Source organism: Dendrobates tinctorius, unplaced genomic scaffold (assembly GCF_039654945.1).
Source record: "Dendrobates tinctorius isolate UK_male_01 unplaced genomic scaffold, ASM3965494v1 ptg000033l, whole genome shotgun sequence".
Taxonomy (NCBI): Eukaryota; Metazoa; Chordata; class Amphibia; order Anura; family Dendrobatidae; genus Dendrobates; species Dendrobates tinctorius.
In genome coordinates this window covers 13,655,520-13,680,870 of record NW_027361701.1, presented here as the reverse complement: position 1 = coordinate 13,680,870, position 25,351 = coordinate 13,655,520, and the positions used below count along the sequence as shown (strand labels likewise).

Below are 25,351 nucleotides of genomic sequence, written 5' to 3'. Positions count from 1 at the left end.
TGAACTACATCTGTATAGTACTGAGACCTGTTGCTACAATACAATATCGAACCTTTGAACATATACTGTGTTTGTCTTCTCTGACCCATGCCACTGAGTTCCATAGAACCTATAGTACTAATTTGACAGCGCTATACGGTGTGTGTATGGAAAATTGTCAAGCTCTGTGTATTTGTATGCGGACTGACACACGCTGTCTCTGTCTAGTTTTGACTGTGATCAAACAGCAGATATACGAAATTGTTTGAAAAACGGACAGCACTCTAAGGTGTAGGTCTGGAAAAACGTAAAAACTCCTCTGCTTTTTTTCCAGAGTCACACACAGGTAGCTTCTATTTGTCCGTAATGCCAGCCAGTACATGGTAGTGTGTGAGGAGCGTACACCGCTATACGGTGTCTGTATGGAAAATTGTCAATCTCCGTCTATTTGTGTACGGATTGACACACGCTGTCTCTGCCTAGTTTTGACCGTGACCTAACAGCAGATATACGAAGCTGTTTGAAAAACGGACAGCACTCTAAGGTGTAGGTCTGGAAAAACGGAAAAACTCCTCGACTTTTTTTCCAGAGTCACACACAGGTAGCTTCTATTTGTCCGTGCTAGAAGGCGGTACACGGTAGTGTATGAGGAGCGTACACCGCTATACGGTGTGTGTATGGAAAATTGTCAAGCTCCGTGTATTTGTATACGGACTGACACATGCTGTCTCTGTCTAGTTTTCACCGTAATCAAACAGCAGATATACAAAACTGTTTGAAAAATGGACAGCACTCTAAGGTGTACATCTGGAAAAACGGAAAAACTCCTCGGCTTTTTTTTCCAGAGTCACACACAGGTAGCTTCTATTTGTCCGTGATACCAGCTGGTACATGGTAGTGTGTGGGGAGCGTACACCGCTATACGGTGTCTGTATGGAAATATATCAATCTCAGTCTATTTGTATACGGACTGACACACGCTGTCTCTGTCTAGTTTTGACCGTGATCAAACAGCAGATATACGAAACTGTTTGAAAAACGGACAGGACTCTAAGGTGTAGGTCTGGAAAAATGGAAAAACTCCTCGGCTTGTTCTTCCAGAGTCACACCCAGATTGCTTCTATTTGTCCGTGATACCAGCCGGTACATGGTAGTGTATGAGCAGCATACACCGCTATATGGTGTGTGAAAAATTTAATGCTCAGTAACTTACCAGGACTCCCCTTTCACTGCACAGTGAAAAGCGCTATCAGCAGAAGCAGTTATTTTTTTCTTCTTCCCTGCCTAACGCGCTCCCTGTTCAGAATCAGCAGCAGCACCTCTCCCTATTGTTAGGCGTCAGGTTCCTGCAGCTGCACAGCGGGAATCCAGAGCCTTACATTCTGTGGTCTCCCATTCTTCTCCGACCGCTCAGGAGCCTGCACAGTAATATCGACATCACAGGTGCTCTGCTCAGACCAGCTCTGTAGGACTGGTTGTTGCTGCCACCTCTGGGTCAGCAATAGCAGCGCAGGCTGCCCTGCAGCAAGCCAATCCAGTGGCTAAGTCCTCTCGTCACGCTACTGGGCATGCTCACGAGACGATCTCCTATTGGAGATCGAGAGTCACGTGCTCAGGTCCTTCTCCTGATCTGATTGGTCCATCCCAGAGATCTGGAAGGTCCTGCACGGCTATAAAAGGTCCGCATGGCTGCTCGGCCATGCGATAGTGTAGTCTCTAATTGCTACTGTGTGAATGATGATGGATGCATGAACCTGCGAATGACTCATTAAGATCCCCTCCCTCTGATATTACGTGTGTGGATAGGGACTTAGCCTTAGAGTCAACGCCAGTCTGTGGCATGCTACAAGCCACAGTGCTCATCTCCACAGAGCTAGCGCCCGACAGTGCGCCCCTCCTGGGCAGTGTCATATAGCGGCTGAGTCAGTTGCCGCGCTGCGGTCAGCAGCACTTGTGGGCGTCTGCGGTAGCGACGCCGCACGCATGGTAGGTCTAGATGGACACCGACCCTGTGTCTTGGGCCCGAGTCCTGTGATCATATACCGTGCGTGCACACCGCTGAGACCTGTGAGGTCAAACAGGCTCGGCATTTATGTTTATGCCTTAAGGCGACTCTGTGAATATAGCAGAGTACGCCCAGTGCACACCGGGTGACGTTCAACCTGTGTGCGATATACCGCCATATTGTGCTTCTGCCTTTATATAGCAGCAGTTTAACACCTCTGCACGGTGGACCCCGGGTGGCGAACGCACTTTCTATTATTTTATATTTAGTGCGTTCCGCCGTCCCTAACATTACACTAGCACCAGGGTCTGGCTAGTAGGGGCGGACCTGCAGCAGCTACAGCGGTACATTTGGCAGCTGGAGAACAGGTTGGCAGCTATTGAGAGCTCCACCTCAGCTGCGAATGCTACAGTGGCCGCTGCTCAGGCAGTCGCAGAGGCTGTCTCACGCGTGTCCACACCCACGCCTATGCCGAAAATAGCCCGCCTCCCGTTGCCCGATAAGTTTTCCGGTGACAGCACCGCCTGCAGGGGTTTCGTGAGCCAGTGCTCTATCCAGCTGGAGTTACTGGCCACGCGATTTCCCACAGAGCGGGCGGTGGGGTTTATTGTTTCTCTTTTATCTGGCAGGGCATTAGAGTGGGCTACGCCATTGTGGGAGCGTAATGACCCCGTGGTTCAGGGCGCTGCTCAGTTCCTCACGGCTCTGAAGCAGGTCTTTTCCCTTCACCCATGACAGCACCACATGAGAGAGGGATCCGCCCCGCCAGGACAGGAACCTACTGAGACATAAGGGGCGGCACCTCTCCCCCGCTTCAGTTGGGTTCCTGTCCTGGAAGGAATCCCACTGTGGCGGTGCCTGTCATGGGCGAAGAGAAAGAAGACCCAGGCCCGTCCCGGCGCGGGAAGAACAGGTAGCTTACCTGTAGCGCCGGCCGTCGGGTCCTGGAAGCGCAGTCCCCGGGGTCCCTGGGGCTCCGGGTTCGTGCGGGCGTGGATGGGATCCCGGTGGCTCCGGGAAGCCCCCACCGCGCCGCCCTCCCCTCGCGCACGCCGCATCTCGATCCCCGTGGCAGGGGAGAGACGCTGGCGTCTTCCGGCCGCTGACGTCAGCGGCGCTTGGAATGCTGGGTGCGCCGGCTGACGTCAGCAGAAGGCGACGGTGTAATGGCGCCGGGTGCGACGCCGGCCGGCTTTCTGAAGCGCTGGGCCGGCGGTCGCAGGGGGGAGGGGAGGAAGACGCTCACCAGGCGGAGGCATGCAAATTAAAAGGGGAAGACAGCGGTAGATCGGCGGTGCAAGATGGAGTCCGAGCAGGAACGTTCAGCGTCCCTGCCTCCCTCACAGCCCTCTGGCAGAAAGCATGGAAGGAGGCACGCATGGGAAGCAACAGCAGGAGGTCTTAAGCCGGCGATAGCGGGCACCTGCACGGCACGCTCCCTCATGATCTGGCTGCAGCAGTTAGAAGAGAAGCTGGCGTCAAGGGTCCCAAGAGAGAAGATCTTATCAGACATGTATCTCTTGCACGGGGCAACGGCTTTTCTGGCAGATACCTCGGCGGACTCTATGCGATTAACAGCCAGAGCAGCGTCACTATCAAATGCTGCTAGACGCGCGTTATGGCTTAAAGGCTGTCCGGGTGACCTTCAGTCCAAGGCCAAATTGTGCTCTCTCCCCTGCGATGGCCGATTCCTGTTCGGCAAAAACTTGGACGATATTCTGGAGAAAGCAGGCGATAAGAAAAAAGGCTTCCCCAGATTCCCTATGGATCAGAGGAGACAGCCCTTTCGGAGGGGAAGATTCAATAGAGGACGTCCTCCCGCTGACAGGAGAAGATGGGAGGATAAAAAGAAGAAAGAATCAGGGTTTATGTTTGGTGGAGGCACCTCCACCTCCAAAAAGTCACCACAGTGACGCCAGTATTCCAGTAGGAGCGAGATTGGCACTCTTTTTCCAGGCCTGGGAAAAGATCTCCTCCAACACCTGGATTCTGAGCATCCTAAAAGAAGGCCTGAAAATCCCCTTTATTCGTCAGCCAAAATCCGTGGTCGTCATCACACCTATCAGGAAGATGACCGAAGAACAACTGGCCTTAGAAACAGAAATCCTGAGCCTGATAGACAAGCGGGTACTGTCCGAGGTGCCACGCTTACAGGAAGGAAAGGGGTTTTATTCGCCCCTTTTCCTAATAAAAAAACCGGATCAGTCATTCAGGACAATCATAAATCTCAGACGCCTCAATCTATGGATAAAGAACCCGACCTTCAAGATGGAATCAATAACTACGGCAGTGAAGCTGCTACATCAAGATTGCTTCATGGCCGTAGTCGATTTAAAGGATGCGTATTACCACATCCCTATCCATCCAGATTACCAGAAATACCTGAGGGTAGCGCTTTATATTCAGGGCACACTAAGGCACTTTCAGTTCAGGGCTCTTCCGTTTGGCATATCCATAGCCCCGAGGGTCTTCACCAAGGTCATAGCGGAAGTGACAGCCTTTCTCCGGATTCACGATACGGTCATAATACCATACCTGGACGATTTTCTTATAGTGGGCAGTTCAGAGGACCACTGTACAGCACAGCTGACTCAGGTGATCAACACCTTGCAAGAGTTAGGGTGGATAGTCAATTTCAAAAAATCAAAATTACAACCCCTAAAGAAACAGACCTTCCTAGGATTTATACTGGACTCAGAAAGGCAAGAGTGTCTGCTCCCAGAGTCCAAGATAGAGAAGGTGCAAAATCTGGCCTTGGCGGGCCGAAACCAACCATGTATGACATTAAGAAAAGCAATGTCCCTGCTAGGTACCCTAACATCCTGTATTCCGGCGGTCAGGTGGGCTCAGTTTCACACCCGGCAACTCCAGAGGGAGATACTAAGAGCACAAAGATCGCTAAGAGGGCGTTTGGAAGGAAAGCTGGAGCTTTCCTTAAAAACCAGAGACTCTCTCAACTGGTGGTTGAACGAGACAAATCTGACCTTAGGAATACCATGGGACAGACAGGCGACAGATATAATTTTAACAGATGCAAGCTCCTCGGGGTGGGGGGCACACCTAAGGGGCCTCATAGGTCAGGGTTCCTGGACACCTCAAGAAAGGAAGGCATCCTCCAACCTGAGAGAACTGTGGGCAGTGGGCAAGGCCCTAAACCACTTCATTCCGCTACTCCAGGGTCAAGATGTACGCATCATGTCAGACAACAAGGTAGCAGTGGCATACATCAACCACCAAGGAGGGACAAGATCACACTCCTTAATGGAAGCAGCAACAAACATTCTGAGCAGGGCAGAGGATCACCTACACTCCGTGACAGCCCTACACATAAAAGGGGCAGAAAACATAGAGGCAGATTTCCTGAGTCGCAATACCCTGAGGCAAGGAGAATGGGCACTAAACCGATCCATTTTTCAAAAGTTAATTCAGCTTTGAGGGGGAACCGGTGATAGACCTCTTTGCAAACAAGCACAACAGGCAAACAGGTTCTGCTCTCTAAACCCAAGGGAAAACCCATGGGCAGTGGACTCATTGCACATCCAGTGGAACTTCAGACTGGCTTACGCGTTCCCCCCAGTAGCTCTGATCCCGACTGTGGTAAGAAAAATCAGAAACGATCAAGCCAGGGTGATTCTAATAGCTCCATTTTGGCCAAAAAGGCCCTGGTTCGCTCTGCTACGGAAGATGTCCCTCTCCGATCCTTGGGTTCTGCCAGAAATCCCGGACCTACTAGTTCAGGGTCCAATATTACACGCTCAGGTCAAAGGATTCCATCTGACGGCGTGGAATTTGAAAGGTCGCTTTTAATAGATAGGGGGTTCTCCCCTGGGCTGGTGGCCACTCTGCAAAAAAGCAGGAAACCGGTGACTACTAACATCTACGGCAGAACATGGGATAAGTTCCTACAGTTCTTGGGTAAGCCGTTAGGGAAAGAACCTCCGATTAGTGACATCCTAGAGTTCTTACAATCTGGGTTGCAGATGGGGTTAGCAGTAAACACACTTAAGGTTCAGATGTCGGCACTAGGGGCGCTCTACAATTGCAAACTGGCATCAGATAGGTGGATAGCCAGATTTATTAAATCCTGCCATAGAGCTAGACCTATTCCAATACCTAGAATAGCCCCCTGGGATTTAAACCTGGTGTTAGAAGCCCTTACAAAAGAACCGTATGAGCCATTACATCAGCTACCCCTAAAGTTTTTGACCCTAAAAACGATCCTGTTAGTAGCCCTCACATCAGCCCGCAGGATAAGCGACTTACAGGCTCTCTCAGTAAATCCTCCTTATACGCAAGTCTTTCAGGATAGGGTATTGTTAAGAACAGACCCCAGTTATCTGCCCAAGGTAGTGTCAGATTTCCATCGGGGTCAGGAAATTGTTCTTCCATCCTTTTGCGAAAATCCAAAAAATCTGGGGGAGGAAAAATTCCATAGTCTGGATGTTAAAAGAGCTCTTGTAGAATATATATCTGCCACTAGCCAGTGGAGGAGGTCACAGTCCCTATTCGTAGCTTTTCAGGGTGCCAGGAAAGGCTATGGGGTTTCAAAAGGGACTATTGCTAGATGGATCAGGGAAGCCATTAGTGTAGCCTATTCAGCTAGTGGTATCCCGATTCCTGACGGCATCAAGGCTCATTCCACCAGAGCCGTGGCGACCTCCTGGGCTGAAAAGGCAGAGGTATCAATCGAACAAATTTGTAAGGCCGCTACCTGGGCCTCACCTTCAACCTTCTTTAAGCACTATAGATTAAATCTATCCTCCTCTGCTGACTTAACCTTTGGTAGAAGGGTGCTGCAAGCGGTGGTCCCTCCCTAAGGTGTTTCGAAGTCTCCAAAAATCTCTCATGTGGTGCTGTCATGGGTGAAGGGAAAACCACCATGGTTACTTACCGGTAGCCGGTTTTTCCGGAACCCATGACAGCACCCGTACATTCCCCCCCTTTTTCACTGTATGGTGTGCACAATTAGTAGGGTGTTTTGAGTGTTGTGGTGTTGGATAAACATGTAACTAACCGGGAAGTCCTCTCAATGCTCTGTAACCCAACTGAAGCGGGGGAGAGGTGCCGCCCCTTATGTCTCAGTAGGTTCCTGTCCTGGCGGGGCGGATCCCTCTCTCATGTGGTGCTGTCATGGGTTCCGGAAAAACCGGCTACCGGTAAGTAACCATGGTGGTTTTTGGACCACGGATCACGCACGACACCTCTCTCCAATTATTGGCTCTAATACAGGGGTCTCTCTCGGTCAGCCATTATGCCGTCCGATTCCGGACATTGGCTTCCGAACTGGAGTGGCCTGATAAAGCACTCGTCCCTGTGTTTTGGAGAGGGTTAGCGGAGCATGTCAAAGATGCTCTAGCAACCAGAGAGGTCCCCACAAATTTGAAGGAGTTGATTGCCATCTCCACCCGCATTGATCTCCGGTTTACGGAGCGAGGGCTGGAACGTGCGCAATCCAGACAAAGGGTTAATTTGGCTCCCACCTTCTTCGAGCCACTAAGATTTCCCGCTCAGGAGCTTACACCTTCCGAACCTATGGAGATGCCTCGCGCCGGGCCCAAGCCACGTCCGGTGTGAAGTTTCGCACACTGTTACCAGTGCCGGCAGTTTGGCCACTCGGCTAGCACGTGTCCTCTGCGGTTGAAGAAACGATCACGTCCAGTGGTCATAGGTGGTGGTTTAACTAATATGAAAACCTTTTCCCCCAAACCAGTATTCCGAGGGACATTAGATAGCGGTGCTTCCACCTGGGAGGTAGAGGTCACGGTGGACTCCGGGGCAGAAGGAAACTTCATGTCCTCATCCTTTGCCCAGAAGCATGCTATTCCGCTGGTACTACTGCCTCGTCCCTTGACCATCAGGGTGGTTGACGGTGTGCCTTTACCATCCCAAGTTACACACCAGACAGCACCTCTTAGTTTCTCAATCTCACCCTCTCACCACGAGACGTTGTCCCTGTTCATTTTGCCAGATGGCAGCGACCAGGTGCTTCTCGGACTTCCGTGGCTCCATTACCACTCCCCTCATATAGATTGGTCTTCGGGGAGTATACTGGGTTGGAGCAAGGACTGTGAGGGAAGGTGCATGAGGGGAAGTGTTCAAGTAGCATCCACGGAGGTGCCCGCGGATCTTTCCACGCTCCCTGGACACTACCGGCAGTACGTGGACGTCTTCTCCAAAAAATCAGCGGAGGCGCTTCTGCCGCACCGTCCCTACGATTGCCCGATAGACCTATTGCCAGGCGCGGAGCCTCCTAGAGGCCGCGTGTACCCTCTATCTCTCCCGGAGACAGAGGCCATGTCACAATATATCCGGGAGAACCTGGCAAGAGGGTTTATCAGAAAATCGGTGTCGCCGGCTGGTGCAGGGTTCTTCTTCGTGCAGAAGAAGAGTGGGGAGTTGCGCCCATGCATTGACTGCAGAGGTCTCAACACCATTACCGTAAAAAACAAATACCCTCTTCCTTTGATCTCTGAGTTGTTTGACAGGTTGCGAAGGGCCCGGATCTTTACAAAATTAGATCTACGGGGGGGCATACAACCTGATCCGCATACGCGAAGGAGACGAGTGGAAGACAGCCTTTAATACCAGGGATGGCCACTGTGAGTATCTGGTCATGCCCTTCGGCCTCTGTAATGCGCCTGCTGTCTTCCAGGACTTCGTAAATGACGTCTTTCGTGATATGCTCTCTACCTTGGTGGTGGTCTATCTGGATGACATCCTCATCTTTTCTCCAGATGTGGCCTCTCACCGGAGAGACGTCTGCAAGGTCTTCGACCATTTGCGGGCGAATTCTCTCTTCACCAAGCTGGAGAAGTGCCAGTTTGAGCAGGAGTCCTTGCCGTTCCTGGGCTATATCATCTCGGCCCAGGGGTTGGCTATGGATCCTGCCAAATTGCAAGCAGTAATGGACTGGCAGGAGCCCCTTTCTCTAAAAGCCGTGCAGCCCTTTTTGGGGTTCGTTAACTATTACCGCCAGTTCATTCCCCACTTTTCCACACTGGTAGCTCCTTTGGTCGCTCTCACCAAGAAAGGAGCCAATCCAAAGGTTTGGTCAGAGCACGGCCTTTTCATCCCTGAAAACCCATTTTGCTGGTGCTCCCATCCTCCACCGTCCCGACGTGGCTAAACCCTTTATCCTTGAGGTTGATGCCTCGTCCGTTGGTGCAGGAGCAGTCCTTTTCCAGAAGGATGCTCAAGGTCGGAAGCATCCCTGCTTCTTCTTCTCAAAGACCTTCTCACCGACGGAGAGAAACTACTCCATCGGGGACACGGAGTTGCTGGCCATGAAATTGGCCTTTTCTGAGTGGAGACATCTCCTGGAGGGTGCCCGGTTTCCCATCCAGGTGTACACTGACCATAAAAACCTGGTCTATTTGCAAACGGCCCAGTGCTTGAACTCTCGTGAAGCTAGGTGGTCGCTTTTCTTCTCCCGCTTCCACTTCACCTTGCATTACCTGTCTGGAGAGAAGAACATCCGTGCGGATGCTCTTTCTCGCTCGGTGGTCTCAGTGGAGGAAGAGGAGGCTGAGCCTCGGCTAATTGTCCCCAAGGAGAGTCAGAGGACCATGGCTCCGGTCGCTCTTGAGGCAGTTCCGCAGGGCAAAACCTTTGTCCCTCCTTGCTTGCGGCCGGAGGTCCTCGCGTGGGCACATGCGTCCAGGGTGGGTGGTCACTTTGGCATTAAACAGACCACAGAACTCCTGACAAGGTCTTATTGGTGGCCGCACATGGCTCAGGACACTAAACAGTACATTCAAGCATGCGTCTCTTGTGCTCGGAACAGGTCCTCTAGGCAGAGGCCGGCTGGGTTACTGTATCCCTTGCCGGTGGCAGACAGACCCTGGGAGATGGTCGGCATGGACTTTGTGGTCGGCCTGCCCAAATCTCATTTGGGTGGTCACCGATCATTTCTCTAAAATGGTGCATCTGGTGCCACTCGTGCGGCTGCCTTCCGCTCGTAGTCTCGTAGTTCATAAAGCACGTATTTCGTTTGCATCGTATGCCAGACAAAATAGTCAGTGACCGAGGTCTCCAGTTTGCGTCTCGATTTTGGAGGGAGCTCTGCAGTCTACTCAGTATCGAGATCAATTTGTCTTCCGCATATCATCCAGAGACGAACGGGTTGGTTGAGAGAGCCAATCAAACTCTGGTCACATACCGGCGACATTTTGTCTCTGCCAGGCAGGATGACTGGGCATCCTTACTACCGTGGGCTGAATTTGCCCTGAATAACGCAGTGGCTGATTCCACTGGTCAGACGCCGTTCCTTCTCAATTACGGACAGCATCCGCACGTCCCTGTCCCGATGCCAGTGTCTTCCACTGATTCCAGGGTGGCAGACTGGGCAGTGGAGGCTTGAGACATTTGGGATCGCACCCAGGATGCTATTCGAGCCTCTAAAGAGAGAATGAGAGCGTCAGCCGAAACAAATCGGTGTCCCGCTCCAACTTTTGCCCCTGGCGACTTGGTGTGGCTCTCTGCTCGTAATATCAAGCTGCGGGCCGAGTCCTCCAAGTTCGCTCCGCGATACATTGGTCCCTTCAAGGTCCTCGAGCGCATCAGCTCAGTGGTCTACCGTCTGGCTCTTCCATCACACTTGGCCATCTCTGACGTCTTCCACATGGCCCTTCTCAAGCCTGTTCTCATGGCTCGGTTTTCCGAGTCATCTGCTGGGACATCAGACCTGTCCTTGGATGAGTTTGAAGTCAACGCCATTGTGGGACGCAGGATTGTGCGTGGCAAAAAATTTTATTTTGTAGACTGGAAGGGTCATGGCCAGAAGCCCGGACCTGGGAGCCAGTGGAGAACATCCACGCCCCGTTCCTGATCGCGGCGTTTGAGCGTGCCGAGGCTCAGAGGGGAGGGGGCCCTAGGAAGGGGGGAAATGTTAGGGGTCGGGTTCCTGCAGCTGCACAGCGGGAATCCAGAGCCTTGCATCCTGCGGTCTCCCATTCTTCTCCGACCACTCAGGAGCCTGCACAGCAATCTTGGCGTCGCAGGCACTCCGCTCAGACCAGCTCTGTAGGACTAGTTGTTGCTGCCACCTCTGGGTCAGCAATAGCAGCGCAGGCTGCCCTGCAGCAAGCTACTCCAGTGGCTAAGTCCTCTTGTCACGCTACTGGGCATGCTCACGAGACGATCTCCTATTGGAGATCGGGAGTCACGTGCTCAGGTCCTTCTCCTGATCTGATTGGTCCATCCCAGAGATCTGGAAGGTCCTGCACGGCTATAAAAGGTCCACATGGCCGCTCGGCCATGCGCTAGTGTAGTCTCTAATTGCTACTGTGTTGCTACTGTGTGAATGATGATGGATGCATGAAACTGCAAATGACTCATTAAGATCCCCTCCCTCTGATATTATATGTGTGGATAGGGACTTAGCCTTAGAGTCAATGCCAGTCAGTGGCATGCTACAAGCCACAGTGCTCATCTCCACAGAGCTAGTGTCCGACAGTGCTGGGCAGTGTCGTATAGCGGCTGAGTCAGTTGCCGCGCTGCGGTCAGCAGCACTTGTGGGCGTCTGCGGTAGCGACGCCGCACGCACGGTAGGTCTAGACGGACACCGACCCTGTGTCTTGGGACCGAGTCCTGTGATCATATACTACCGTGCTTGCACATCGCTGAGACCTGTGAGGTCAAACAGGCTCGGCATTTATGTTTATACCTTAAGGCGACTCTGTGAATATAACAGAGTACGCCCAGTGCACACCGTGTGACGTTCAACCCGTGTGCGATATACCGCCATATTGTGCTTCTGCCATTATATAGCAGCAGTTTAACACCTCTGCACGGTGGACCCCGGGAGGCGAACGCACTTTCAATTATTTTATATTTAGTGCGTTCCGTCGTCCCTAACACCTATTGTAACTTCGGCAGAAGTAAGATGGCGGTCAGCGGTCACATCCTTTTATACCCACTGTGACGCCACACAAATAAAGCAAATCACTTCAATGCCCTTCACTAAGATGGTGCTGGCCGCTGCGCATGTCATCGCGTTGCCCACAGTGTGCGTCCTCCATCATTGGCTGAGAAAAGGAGCAGAAAGCATAATTTGAAACGCGAATTTGGCACACTGATCGGCGACCTCATGGCCGACCTCACGCTATGGTCGGGTTTCGTTTCATGAAACCTGACTTTGGCGAAAGTCGGCGATTTTTGAATCTGACCGACCTGTTTCGCTCAACTCTAGTCTTGACATGTTCCTGATGTTCCGGTAGAGAATCAGAGAAAATTAAAATGTCATCCAGGTAAATTACCACATAATGGTCCAATAAATCCCTGAAGATATCATTGGCTAAGTGTTGAAAAGCAGCAGGAGCGTTACTGAGTCTGAATGGCATCGCTAAATATTCATAATGTCCATATCGGCATCTAAAAGCTGTCATCCATTCGTCTCCGGGACGTATAAAGAGTATTCCAAAAATACAAACAATCTATTAATCAAAAAATATAATTACATCATACCAAATAGAAATGAACACCACTGAGAGGTGCCTGTTTCTATTTAGAACATAATATCTTTCTATCTCCCCAAAATATTGGGTGAAGGTATCTTATGAAGGAGTACATTTAGTGACTTACTGCCCAATAGATTTGATTGGGTTCCCTAAATGTGTGACATAAACACGGATTGTCATTTGAATGTGATTTGTGTACGTAGAGAATAAATTCCAAAGTATCTATCTATAAAGTATAAACCAATCGTGTAATATAAATATGAACCAGTTAATGAATAAATCCATGGACTGGTTAATGAATACATATATTATGTCATTCGAATGTGGTGTATCTATATGGAGAGTTTTGATTATCATTATGACTAGACTAATTTTGGGATCCCACCATGAATATTTTATTTGGCTATGAGAATATCATGTGCGTTATATGAATATGCACATATGTAAAATCACACTAGGATACCAGGACTGACATAATTTTGCCTTTTCAAGTGCACCCCACTACATATATAAATACATAAGAATATCATTTTTGAATATAGGAATTTATAATATATGTTCGTTATGTGCGTTAAATTAATATGCGCATATGTAAAATTATATCAGGATATCAGGACTGATGTAGTTCTGCCTTCTCAAGTGCACCCCACCATATTTCTAAATACATCAAGAATGCGCTGTTTGTACCATTGTACTATTATTGTACTATTATTATATAAATAAGGATATTGAGCATGCGCGGTCCGTTATACTCGGACCTGCGCATTGCAGAACAGGTGGGTAGTTTGAGCAACGCAGTGTGGAGTGCCGGATGTGATCACTAGTAGGTCCTGGAGTGTGCGGAGATGCCGGACATGCGCAGTGGGAACGATTCATGTGCATGGACATATCTGGTTCCTTGCTCTTCTGGTATGAATGTGTGATGACATTGGGCATGCTCTGTTGCTTGAGTGGACTGGGCATGCGCAGTGGGCACGATTGGTGTGTGGGGCTATGTCCGACCCCTTGTCTTCCTGATGTGGAACATATCGTAACATCGGGCATGCGCGGTCTGAATATTGGGCGCGGCCACACAGCGATCTATATCAGGACCTGCGCTTTCTGTTGTGCATGACGACATCTAGGGGGAACCTGGACGTTTCCTGCCCTGGCACGCAATCAGCTGATACGCACGCTGTGTATATTATAAGCTGCATGACAGGTTGCAGTGATTTGTACACATTTTGTGTGGCTTATGGCGTTTATGGCATTTAAGCACTGGGATTTGGTTTCAGGTCCATAACCACAGATGAACTTTTTTTTTTTTGATAATTTTTGTCTTGTTTAATTACTTACTCTGGCTGGAATAATCTTTGGATATATTGAAAGTTGATTCCTTCATGATTTGGTATCCTATACATTTGCTCTCTGTCATCTATTAAGCTTCATATAACAAAGGGAATTTTCTACATGGAAAGCTAGATTGACTAGTGACTAGAACCTAGTATATCTCTTTGATAGAAAAGGGTTATTTAGTTTGTATCCACATCATCTGAAGAAGAAAGAAGAGCATTGACCATTCACAATTTAAGCCAAAAGAATCAGAATATACATTACTTTCTTTCTCACCTACCTATTTCATTTCTTTATCACATCCCTGCCACTATAGGGCCCTATAGGGGAAGCAGGGTGAGCCGTCGTTGAGTGGGGGGGCCAATTGCGCAGGTCCTAGGGCTCCAACCTCCGCTGATAGGTAGGGAGAGAATAGCCAGTGCAGGGGAAGGCACCTCCCAGTGGTGTTCTTTTCTATTTGGTATGATGTAATGATATTTTTTGATTAATAGATTGTTTGCATTTTTGGAATAAAATTTGGATTTTTAGCAGAGTCACAAAAGAAACTATGAGCTTTACATAATACTAGTCTTTTGTGATATATTTTTGAAACTGTGATTTCATTTATTTACAGAAATATTGGCAGGCTTCCTCACAGGTCCCATCAATAGGGAGACATGGGCATTGGATGCTAGGGATGTATTCTCCAAACGTACGGGTAATAGTGGGGCCTCTAAATCACTAGATCTAGGTGAGCTCTTCCGCGAGTTGACTGGCTGTTACAGAGATAATATTAAATCTTGGTGGGAGGTCCAATCTTTTGAGAATTATATAAAAAATAAAATAATACCAAAAGGATTGAGAATCAATATTTTACCAGCACGAAGGAGTAGGACTCCTGAACTCATCCAATCGTGGCGAAAAGAACTCGTGGAGAGCTCCATTAGATTCATGCAGCTCTTATTAATTGAAGAGAGATTGACTTTTGAGAGAACCAGTAGGAGACTAACAGAATTGATAGATAGCATCTCAAAGTTCAAGACCGATCCTGATTTTAACAGGAGAGAATCCATTCTACAAACCAATATTGAACGGCATCAGGTAGAAATTAAAGAAAAGAAGCAGAAACAATTCAATAGGAATAGCTGGGATTTCAAAAATAACAAGGTTTATACAAACTTATTGGAAAATACCATTGCTAGATCGGCTGAGAGTACGGATATATCATCCTTAGATATCTCAGAGAGTGAGAAGGGAGAACCCAATAGAAATTTCAACAGAGATAGTAGACCACCACGAGAAAGATGGGGAAGGTCAGGCAGAAGACGGTATGGAAGGGGGGGTGCCAATTTTTATGCATCAGAAAATGTACCCTCTGGTTCTTCTTCTACTGTCTCCTCTGCTGGGCAACAACATTTTTTGGACAAAAGAAATTTTGGGACCCCGTATCATCTGAGGGAACGTATCAGGAATCCCAGATATTGAGGAGACAAGTTGATGATAATAGGATCATAAACCTAACCTCTCCCATCTTGACTGAGTGGGAAAAATCTGTCTTGGTTAAAGGTTTTCTTTTGTCCCTACTAATAAGTTTGACGATTTCTCTTTGATTAAAGATATCAATATTTTCAGTAGAAATTTAAAATAGAAGAGATTTTTTAAGGTTAATGATCGAGCCCAATGTTTGGCTCTTGGAATTAATACGGATGAACTGTCTGATGTGAGGCTATTGGCTGACCTCTATGAGGAGGGTCAGAGGCCAGAAGGACTGGGACCCTTCACGGACCTCAAACCAAGAAGTACCAAGATGCCTCCTCCGTCAGATAATAATAGTATTGACATCTTTACCAAACTTGTTACAACTGACTTGAAGGCCCTTGGTGAGAATAGACAAAAAAGGTATAGTAATCTATTGGCTATGGAAAGAAAGGCTTTGGATAACCTTTCAATGAATAAGGAATTGATTTTTAAGTCCTCCGATAAAGGGGGTAATATAGTCATTTTGAACCATGATATGTATAAGGGCATGTGCAATAAAATAATTCATGATAAATCCACCTGCGGAATAACCCCACTGATGAATTCAATGGTCAACTTGAACTACTATTATATAATGCCCTGGAATCGGGCATCCTTTCAAAGAATGAAAAAACATTCATGTTTCAAAAAACTGCTACTGTTCCAATTATTTATGCCCTACCGAAAGTACATAAGGGGCTGTCCCCTTTGAAGGGACGCCCAATTGTTTCGGGCAATGACTCCAAATCTCAGAACTGTGGGATCTATATAGATAGGGTGCTACGACAATTTGTGACAGCTTTACCATTGTATATTAGAGATACCTCAGATCTCCTAATGAAGATAGAGGATATGTCACGGGAAGATAATGTATTATTGGCCTCAATCGATGTTGAGGCCCTACATAGTAGCATCCCTCGTGATATGGGAATAAAAGCAGTGGAGTTTTTCCTGAAATCAAGAGAATCAGAATATACATTTCTTTCTTTCTCACCTACCTATTTCATTTCTTTATCACATCCCTGCCACTATAGGGCCCTATAGGGGTAGCAGGGTGAGCCGTCGTTGGGGGGCCAATTGCGCAGGTCCTAGGGCTCCAACCTCCACTGATAGGTAGGGAGAGAATAGCCAGTGCAGGGGAAGGCACCTCCCAGTGGTGTTCATTTCTATTTGGTATGATGCAATGACATTTTTTGATTAATAGATTGTTTGTTTTTTTGGAATAAAATTTGGATTTTTAGCAGAGTCACAAAAGAAACTGTGAGCTTTTCATGATACTAGTCGTTTGTGATATATTTTTGAACTGTGATTTCTTTGACGTATGTCAGTGCAAGGTCTTAGGGTCCCATCTTTCTTCTTTACAAAGAATATGGGGGCTCCCGCTAGTGAAGATGGTCATCTATATATTCTCGTAATGTCTTTAGTTCTGGAGCTGCCAGCGGGTAAACATGGCCGATAGGAATCGCTGCCCCAGGAAGCAATTCTATGGGGCAGTCATATGGTCTATGTGGTGGGAGCTGGTCTGCCCTCCTCTTGTCACAAATGTCCACGAATTCCTGATAAACCAGAGGGAGAGTAGGTACCTGTATTGGCTCTTCCATATTCAGGGTAACTGGAACCGTTACCATTGGACTGATGGTAGGACTACACTTCGGGAGGAAGGATATTTCCTTGGTTTCCCAATTGATGTGTGGATTTTGTGACCGTAACCAGCGAATTCCTAAAATTATAGGAAAGTGAGGAGAAGATATTAACATAAATGAAAGAGTCTCCTGATGATCTGGTTTCATCCTACATTCCAGAAGCACCGTCTCCCGCTCTACTGGTCCGGAAGCTAATGGGGAACAATCCACCGTTTCCATGGTGACTGGTGATGCTCTTAATTGGGTCCTTATGCCATGTTCCCTGGCAAAAGAATCCATGAAATTCCCACCTGCACCAGAGTCTATCATGGCCGAACTTGATATCTACTGACCTTCCCACAGAATCTGAATAGGAAGAGAACAATGTGAATATTTCTCCCCTTGATCTTTGGGGGAGGTCAACAACGTTGGGGGAAACACAGCGTCTAGCTGTAAGCTGGCCTCCGAAACCTCAGACTTAGCGTCAGTATTGTCATAATCCCCTACTGCCTCCAGCATCTTGTTAGGTCGCCTGGGACATTTAGGACAATTGAGGAAATGGTCTGATTGGCCACAATAAAAATATAAGCGTTCACAGAAACCGTATTCCCGGCGTTCATTATTCTCACGTCTATGTAGCGAATCCACTTGCATAGGCACCTCCTCGGCCTCCCGTGGGTTTTTCCCTGTAGTTTCCCTAGATGGAAGATCAAAATTAGTGATGCGATTTAAAGCTGCCCATTTTTCTTGTGTGCGTTCAGTTAGGCGAATATCAATACGCACACTGTTGAAAAAACAGCTCAAACTCCTGTGCAGACTCTGAACGAGCTAGCTCATCCTTAATTGCACTGGACAGACCTTTCCTAAAAATTGGCAATAAAACATTGTTGTCCCAGTTGGTATCCACCACTAACCTCTTAAATTCGGTAACATATTCTATGACTGCACGCTTCCCCTGGTGTAAGGAAAGCAAGGCAGATTCAGCGGTGGCACAGCGGTTGGGGTCGTCGAACATTTGCGCCATAGCTGTCAGAAAATCATCCAAATTATTTAGACAAATATCATGACTTTCAACCATAGGATTTGCCCACACCAGAGCCCGTGACGTCAACAGCATAACAATACATAGAATTTTAGAACTATCAGACCGGTAGTAAGAGGCATGTACATCAAAAAATAATATGCATTGACAAACCCACGAAATTGACTTTGGTTACCATTAAATTGGAATGGAGGCAATTTGGGCATACTGGGAAACGGTGTATGCTCAGTGGGTAAGGCCTCCTGGACTTCCGTCCTGGTATGTAGATCTTGGAGAGCCTGACCAAACACCTGTGCATTGTGGTCAACCCGGGACTCCAAGTCTCTAAGTATATTTTGTATAGCCCCCACCTCCTGCTGCAAGGAGTTAATCATGGAAAATATTTTGTCTGCCCGTGACTCCGACATTGCCCCAGCAGAATCCTCTTTTTGGCTGGAGTATCCTGTAATACTATTGTAGGAACTCAAGGATTCTGATAGCGTGGGGAAATGAACAGACAGAGACAGGTTTCTTTGTGTGCAGTGTATTTTTACACAGTGATAATATCCCAAACAGTATACTGATAACCTGCAGTCCTCACAAAAATGTGATCAGAAGGTGAGTGTGACACTCTGGTGACGTGGCGCAGTTCACACTAGTGGTGCAGAGAGAGTCAAATCCAGTTATGTAGAAGGCACAGGGAAGTCCAGAACAAGTTCATAGGTTGATCCCAGACATAGCAAAAACACAAGAAAGTCCAGAAGCTGATTCACCAGTTGGTCCCAGAAGCGACGTGAACACAAGTGAGTCCAGAAACAGGTTCACATCAAAGTATAAGGTCGGTGATAGTTCCCACAGCTCTCACCGGGGAGAGTGAAGGATTGCGGTGACACACAATTTAGAAACGCAGTTCTTACCGAGGGTTAAGTTCCAAAGTCAACAGACTAATGATAGCACGATGAGTGCAACTTTCCTAAGCAGAGAACAGAGAATGTCCCAGGCCACAGTAGAAGCACCCTGAGGAAACTAACAGCACAGCTGACGGGAAGCGGTAGCAAAATACTCCAGCAAGGAATGCAGCACCTGGACCGAGTTTTATACAAATGAGCAGGAAGTAGGGCACAGAGAAACAGCAACCTCCATCTTGACAAAGGGCAAAGTCATTCACAAGATGATTTAAAAAAACTCGGAATACTGACACAAGGAGACATACCTGAGGATGAAGCAGATCGATTGTCAGATTGATAGCAATAGTGAAGCAAAGCAATAATAACAATGAAGCATCTATAGTAGGGAGTTATTCCTCTGGCATATTTCTGATGTTGCCCTTAAAAAGACATCCTTTCAAAAGACAGACCAGCGATGTGTTTATGGGATCCTGTAGCTGAGTGATGCTTTTATGGGATCCTGTGGTCGAGTGATACCTTTATGGGATCCTGTGGTCGAGTGATGCCTTTATGAGATCCTTTGGCCTAGCGATGCCTTTTTGGGATCCCGTGGCTTAGCGATACATTTATGGGATCCTGTGGCTTAGCAATGTGTTTATGGGATCCTGTGGCTGAGAAATGCTTTTATTGGAACCTGTGACTGAGCGATGCATTCATGGGATCATGTGGCTGCACGATATGTTTATGGGATACTCTGTGGCAGAGCGATGCGTTTATGGGATACTGTGACAGAGCGTTGCCCAGGTCATAGTAACTGTTAGTTATAACAAATTATGATTATCCGCAATCCCATAGTCCCGTGCTCATATACCCATCATACATATCTGCCATCCTATAATCCAGTGCCCATATACCCATCACACATCCTCCATCCCATAGTCCCGTACCCATATACCCATCATACATATCCTCCATCCCATAGTCCCATGCCATTATACCCATTATGACATCATCTTTGCCATGACAACCTATTATGACATAACCGTCACCATTGCAACCTATTATGACATCATCGTCGATACACACACATACACTCAGCTTTACATATATATATGTGTGTACATGTGTAGTGTGGATACGTGCTGCATATATAGTTCTATAATTGTAGTGTCACCATAATAGGAATCAGTAGTTTACCGTATTTTGCAGACTATAAAACGCTCATAGTGGGTGGGATTTCAAGAAATCTCATGCCCACCATGCGTCCACAGACGCCTGCGGCTCACCCGCAGAGATGGACATGCGGCGCGTCTTTCCAGATTGCAACATGTCTATTTATCTTGCGGAGACATGATAAATCTCACCCGCACAATGTACTGGACGCAGTGAATCCGCACGGTTCAGTGATTACATGTGGAGTCACCTGCGTTCGATATCCGCTGCCGTCTATGTGCTGTGTCCAAAGCGCTGCCAATTCCTGCTCGTGTGCACCCGGCCTAAGAAAATAACTCAGTCAATTTCAGTAAAAAAAACAAACACTCATTTGACCTCTGCTTGTGTCAGTGCAGTCTATAGCCCCGTTGGGGATTTACGTGAATCCTATTTTAGAGGGATTCAGAGGCACCGGACACACTGCAGAAGCACAATGTGAACAGGGCTCAATATACTATTGTGTGGAATAGTGCAGTCTAGTATACTATTTTGCGCTGTCCCAGTGCAGCAGCCAGACACGGACAGCGTCCAGAAGACACTTATTGTAATAAATCTGTTGCAGTCATCTTTCGGCGTTTCTACAGCGTTTTTCCCTATTCAAATGAATGGGACACAAAAATGCAAGTGAAGAGGCTGCAAAAACGCTTAATATTTCCTGCCAACACTGTAGATCAATCCGCAGCAGAAATGGTGTGTGTGAACAGTCTTTACAGGGGGGTTTTGATAATCTATATAATTGCCTTGTAATGTTTTCATATCCTGTTCTGTCCAGATGTCACCGTATCCCAGAATTTCAAGAGGAGGAAGTTCACCAACTGCCATATTGGGACACCCAAGTGATGGGTGTCTCAATAAGGAAACTGCTGCTGGTACCAACCTATTGTGCGGTACTACCAGCGGAACACCGTCGTACCACACACACTCATACAAACACTCTATACGCCGTACGCACCACACACAATCACACACACTCATACACTCTCACACTCAGACTCTCACACTCAGGGCTCATACTCACTTACGAGAGACTTGCACGATTTTCGTGCGAGTCTCGCATAACAACCCGACACTGCCGCCGGCACTGGGACCGGAGCGCGCATAGAAATCCATGTAGCAGCATGCTCCGTTCCCGTTGGCTGTGCCAGGTTCTCATGCGAGAGACTCGCACGAGAATCGTGCGAGTTTCTCGCAAGTGAGTATGAGGCCTCACACTCATACACTCACGCAGCCTCTTGCACGGTACCACCAGCGGAATACCATCGCACTGCCCCTGTGCGAATTCCGCGCAGGTGCAGTGAATCATTCGGCTGATCCTGGTGGCAGATGCCCGACGTGTCTACAGGCAGAGGAAGACGGTCACATTAAAGGGGTTCATTTTAAAAATTGTCTGTGTCTGACTGTGTACGGAGCATACCACATCTCCTGGGCAAGGGAGGAAGCAAAAGACAATACTGACATTACAGCAGGGGATCACAGAGGATTTATTTTGTGAGGTAAAATATTTCACTGAATGTTTTTAAACAATATTTTACCTCACAAAATTTTTCCTCTGCGATCTCCTGCTGTAATGTCAGTAATGTCTTTTGCTTCCTCCCCTGCCCAGGAGCTGTGGTATGTTCTGTACACAGTTAGACACAGGGGTGAGAGAGACAGAGCACAAAGGGGAGACAGCTCAAAACGGGCCTGCTCATCAGGGGAGAACACAGCACAGGAAGGAGAGAGACAGCAGACAAGGGGGATAGCACATAGGGTAGACAGGTCAAAGAAGAGAGCACAGACGGGAGAAGTCAACACATGGGGAAAGAGTGGATAGGTGGGTGAGCACATGGGGGGGGAGAGATTCTTAATGCTGCAAAGCCTGCCCCCATTGTGACATTACCGCCGTCCCGATGAGATAGAATCGAGCCTCCATCTATTGTAGAAATAATTAGCATGAAATGATAAATCCCCTGCAGCTCCAGCACTGACGCTCCGGAGGTCTCCGCCTGTCTCAGCACTAGGCTGCAGAGGTCTTGTGGTTCCGGGGGTCTCCGCACTAGGCTGCAGGGATCTTGTGGTTCCGGGGGTCTCCGCCAGTCTCAGCACTAGGCTGCCGGGGTCTTGTGGCTCCGGGGGTCTCTGCCAGTCTCTGCACTGAGCTGCAGTGGTGTTGTAGCTCTGGGGGTCTCCGCCAGTCTCAGCATTGGGCTGCAGGGGTCTTGTGGCTCTGGGGGTCTCCGCCAGTCTCTGCAATGAGCTGCAGTGGTCTTGTGGCTCCGGTGATCTTCGACAGTCTCAGCTCTGGGTTGCAGGGGTCTTGTGGCTTCACCTTATATTACAGCTGCAAAGTGAATAAAAACCATCATTGACTCCGAACCATCGGCCACAGAGTCAGAGGGGATTTAGCAGAGTAGTTTTGGGGACAAGTAGGATTGTTATTTAATCGCTTTTTATTCTGCCGTTTGTGAGGATGTAGAAAAAGACGGCAATTCTGCTGTTTTCTATTATGTGACTGTACAGCCCCTTCACACAACCGTGTATCATGTTTTTCATGGATGCCACGTGTCCCCTATTTGACCTACGGTGCTGCACTCATGTCTGTGTACACATGCCGTCCGTGTTTCGTCCATGAGCCGTCCGTGTTTAACATGGAAAGTATGTGAGAGGCTTTGTAATTTCAATTCCAAAAAGTGTCTATACCAGAAAAACATGGATGGCACATGGACGGCACACTGATCAAATACACTGGTGACACCGATAACGGCGTAACATGTACCTGTTTTATATGCACATGGGGGCCCCACTTTGAATTTTGCCAAGAGCCCCAATTTGTCTAAAACCGGACCTGTGGCCGAGCGACGGGCTTATGGGATCCTGTGGCCGTGTGATATATGTATTTATATGACAAACCCCTTAATGTGAAGTAATAGCACCAGGTTGCGAGCCTGGACAATTCCCTATAGCAGGGTTCCCCAACTCCAGTCCTCAAGGCCCACCAACAGATGTTTTCAGGATTTCCTTTATATTGCACAGGTGAAGCAATTGTCATTTAAGCAATACTAAGGAAATCCTGAAAACACGATCTGTTGGTGGGCCTTGAGGATTGGAGTTGGGGAACCCTGCCCTATAGTAATGTATAGTGTATAACAGGCCCTCGTTCGGCCACTCTCTATTGCGCCCCCATCCACCGCATTTCCCAGCCTGGTTTCCTAAGGCCTCTTTCACACTTCAGTTTTTTTGCATCAGTTATAATCCGCCAAAAAGGCGGACAAGCGGATCCGTTCTCAACTGATGTAAACGGATGGCACAGGATCCGTTTTCAGACGGATCCTGAAAATGAAGAAATTTAAAGGAATCGCTGGCGAGAGAGAGAGAGAGAGAGAGAGAGAGAGAGAATTTTTTTTTTGTCCAGCACCCAGAAAGAATTTCGGGTTAAGTGTCTGGAGGATCCGCTAGAGAAAAAAACGTTACAAGCTCCGTTTTGAAATCTTTGAGGATGGTGACGGACAGCAACTTTTGCCGGATCCTCACAAAAAAACGGATGCAACGGACAGCAATCCGTCACAATCCGCCATTAATGCAAGTCAATGGGAAAAAAACGGATCCTCAAAAAAAAATTGAGGATCCGTTTTTTTTCAAAACCTGGCGGATTGTGACTGATTGTAAAAAACGGAAGTGTGAAAGAGGCCTAAGGGCTTGGTTGTTTAATAGTGCGCATGCTCCAGCTCTACAGGTGCACCGTTTCTTCGGGAGCCCTCCTCTACACAACATATCACACATTACATTCTGTCACAGTCAGGACTCAGGAAACACGAAGGTCCGCCCTTCTTGTCAGGCCATCCAATCCTTTTTTAGACCGCCCCTCCTTCATTGGGCCCCGCCCAATGGCAGAGCACAAGCGCCTTTAAGAAGTAGTCACATGGAAATGACGACAGTGCGGCTTTCGGCTGCGCATGCGCTATTTAAATTCGTAATTATTTTCCTTCAAAATGGCTGCTGCGATGGATGTGGACATGCCGAGCGGAGCTAACAACAGCGCTGGAAAGAAGAGGTTCGAGGTAAAGAAGGTAGGAGAAGCTTTCCCTGGGGACTGGCCACACCACCGTGTAGACCTTACTTCCAGGATGGCGGGTTGAGGGAGGCCCTTCGGTGTCTACAGATAATGGAGCCCCGTGTGTGACACCAGGCATTTCTGGCTGTGCCGCCGCTCACCTGCGGATGGCGCTGTAGAGTAATGGCCCACACAGCGCCCGGACTGGTGGGTGTCCCTGCTCCCTGTACACAGGAGGGTGCCCAATACTGGCTGCTCAGGGGCCCATACACGTCACACAGCGGCTGGACTGACAGGTGTCCCCGCTCCCCATACACAGGAGGGCGCCCTCTACCGGCTGCTCAGAGGGCCCATACACGTCACACATTGACCGGACTGATGGGTGTCCCTGCTCCCTGTACACAGGAGGGTGCCCAATACTGGCTGCTCAGGGGCTCATACATGTCCCACAGCGGCCGGACTGACAGGTGTCCTCGCTCCACATACACAGGAGGGCGCCTTCTACCGGCTGCTCAGAAGGCCCATACATGTCACACAGCGGCTGGACTGACCTGTGTCCCCGCTCCTCATACACAGGAGGGTGCCCTCTACCGGCTGCTCAGAGGGCCCATACATGTCACAATGACCGGACTGATGGGTGTCCCTGCTCCCTGTACACAGGAGGGTGCCCAATACTGGCTGCTCAGAGGGCCCATACATGTCGCACAGCGGCCAGCTGGACTGATAGGTGTCCCCATACACAGGAGGGTGCCCTCTACTGGCTGCTCAGAGGGCCCGTACACATCACACAGCGGCCGGCTGGACTGATGTGTCCCCGCTTCCCATACACAGGAGGGCGCTCTCTACTGGCTGCTCAGGGGCTCATATGTCACACAGTGGTCAGTCGGACTGATGGGTGTCCCCATATGCAGGAGGGCGCCCTCTATTGGCTGCTCAGAGGACCCATAACTGTCACACAGCGGCTGGCTGGACTGATAGGTGTCCCCATACACAGGAGGGCGCCTTCTACTGGCTGCTCAGAGGGCCCGTACATATCACATGCCGGCCGGACTGATGGGTGTCCCTGCTCCCCGTATGCAGGAGGGTGCTCTCTACCGGCTGCTCAGAGGGCCCATGCATGTCACACAGCAGCCGGCTGGACTGATGGGTGTCCCCATACACAGGAGGGCGCCTTCTACTGGCTGCTCAGAGGGCCCGTACATATCACATGCCGGCCGGACTGATGGGTGTCCCTGCTCCCCGTATGCAGGAGGGCGCTCTCTACCGGCTGCTCAGAGGGCCCATGCATGTCACACAGCAGCCGGCTGGA

General features: G+C 48.8%; 1 protein-coding gene across 2 annotated transcripts in view; it reads left to right on the top strand.

Annotated features, from left to right (window-relative positions):
• Positions 1-23,908: 23,908 nt before the first annotated feature.
• The window catches only part of RBX1 (ring-box 1), a 118,450-nt gene continuing 117,007 nt past the window's right edge, over positions 23,909-25,351 (top strand). The window contains exon 1 of one of the 2 annotated variants that reach the window (XM_073572994.1): positions 23,909-24,058. In XM_073572994.1, coding sequence (XP_073429095.1) covers positions 23,981-24,058 — 78 coding nt within the window. In that variant the 5' untranslated portion in view covers positions 23,909-23,980. The remainder of the gene's footprint in view (positions 24,059-25,351) is intronic. The other variant, XM_073572995.1, reaches the window with a different exon arrangement.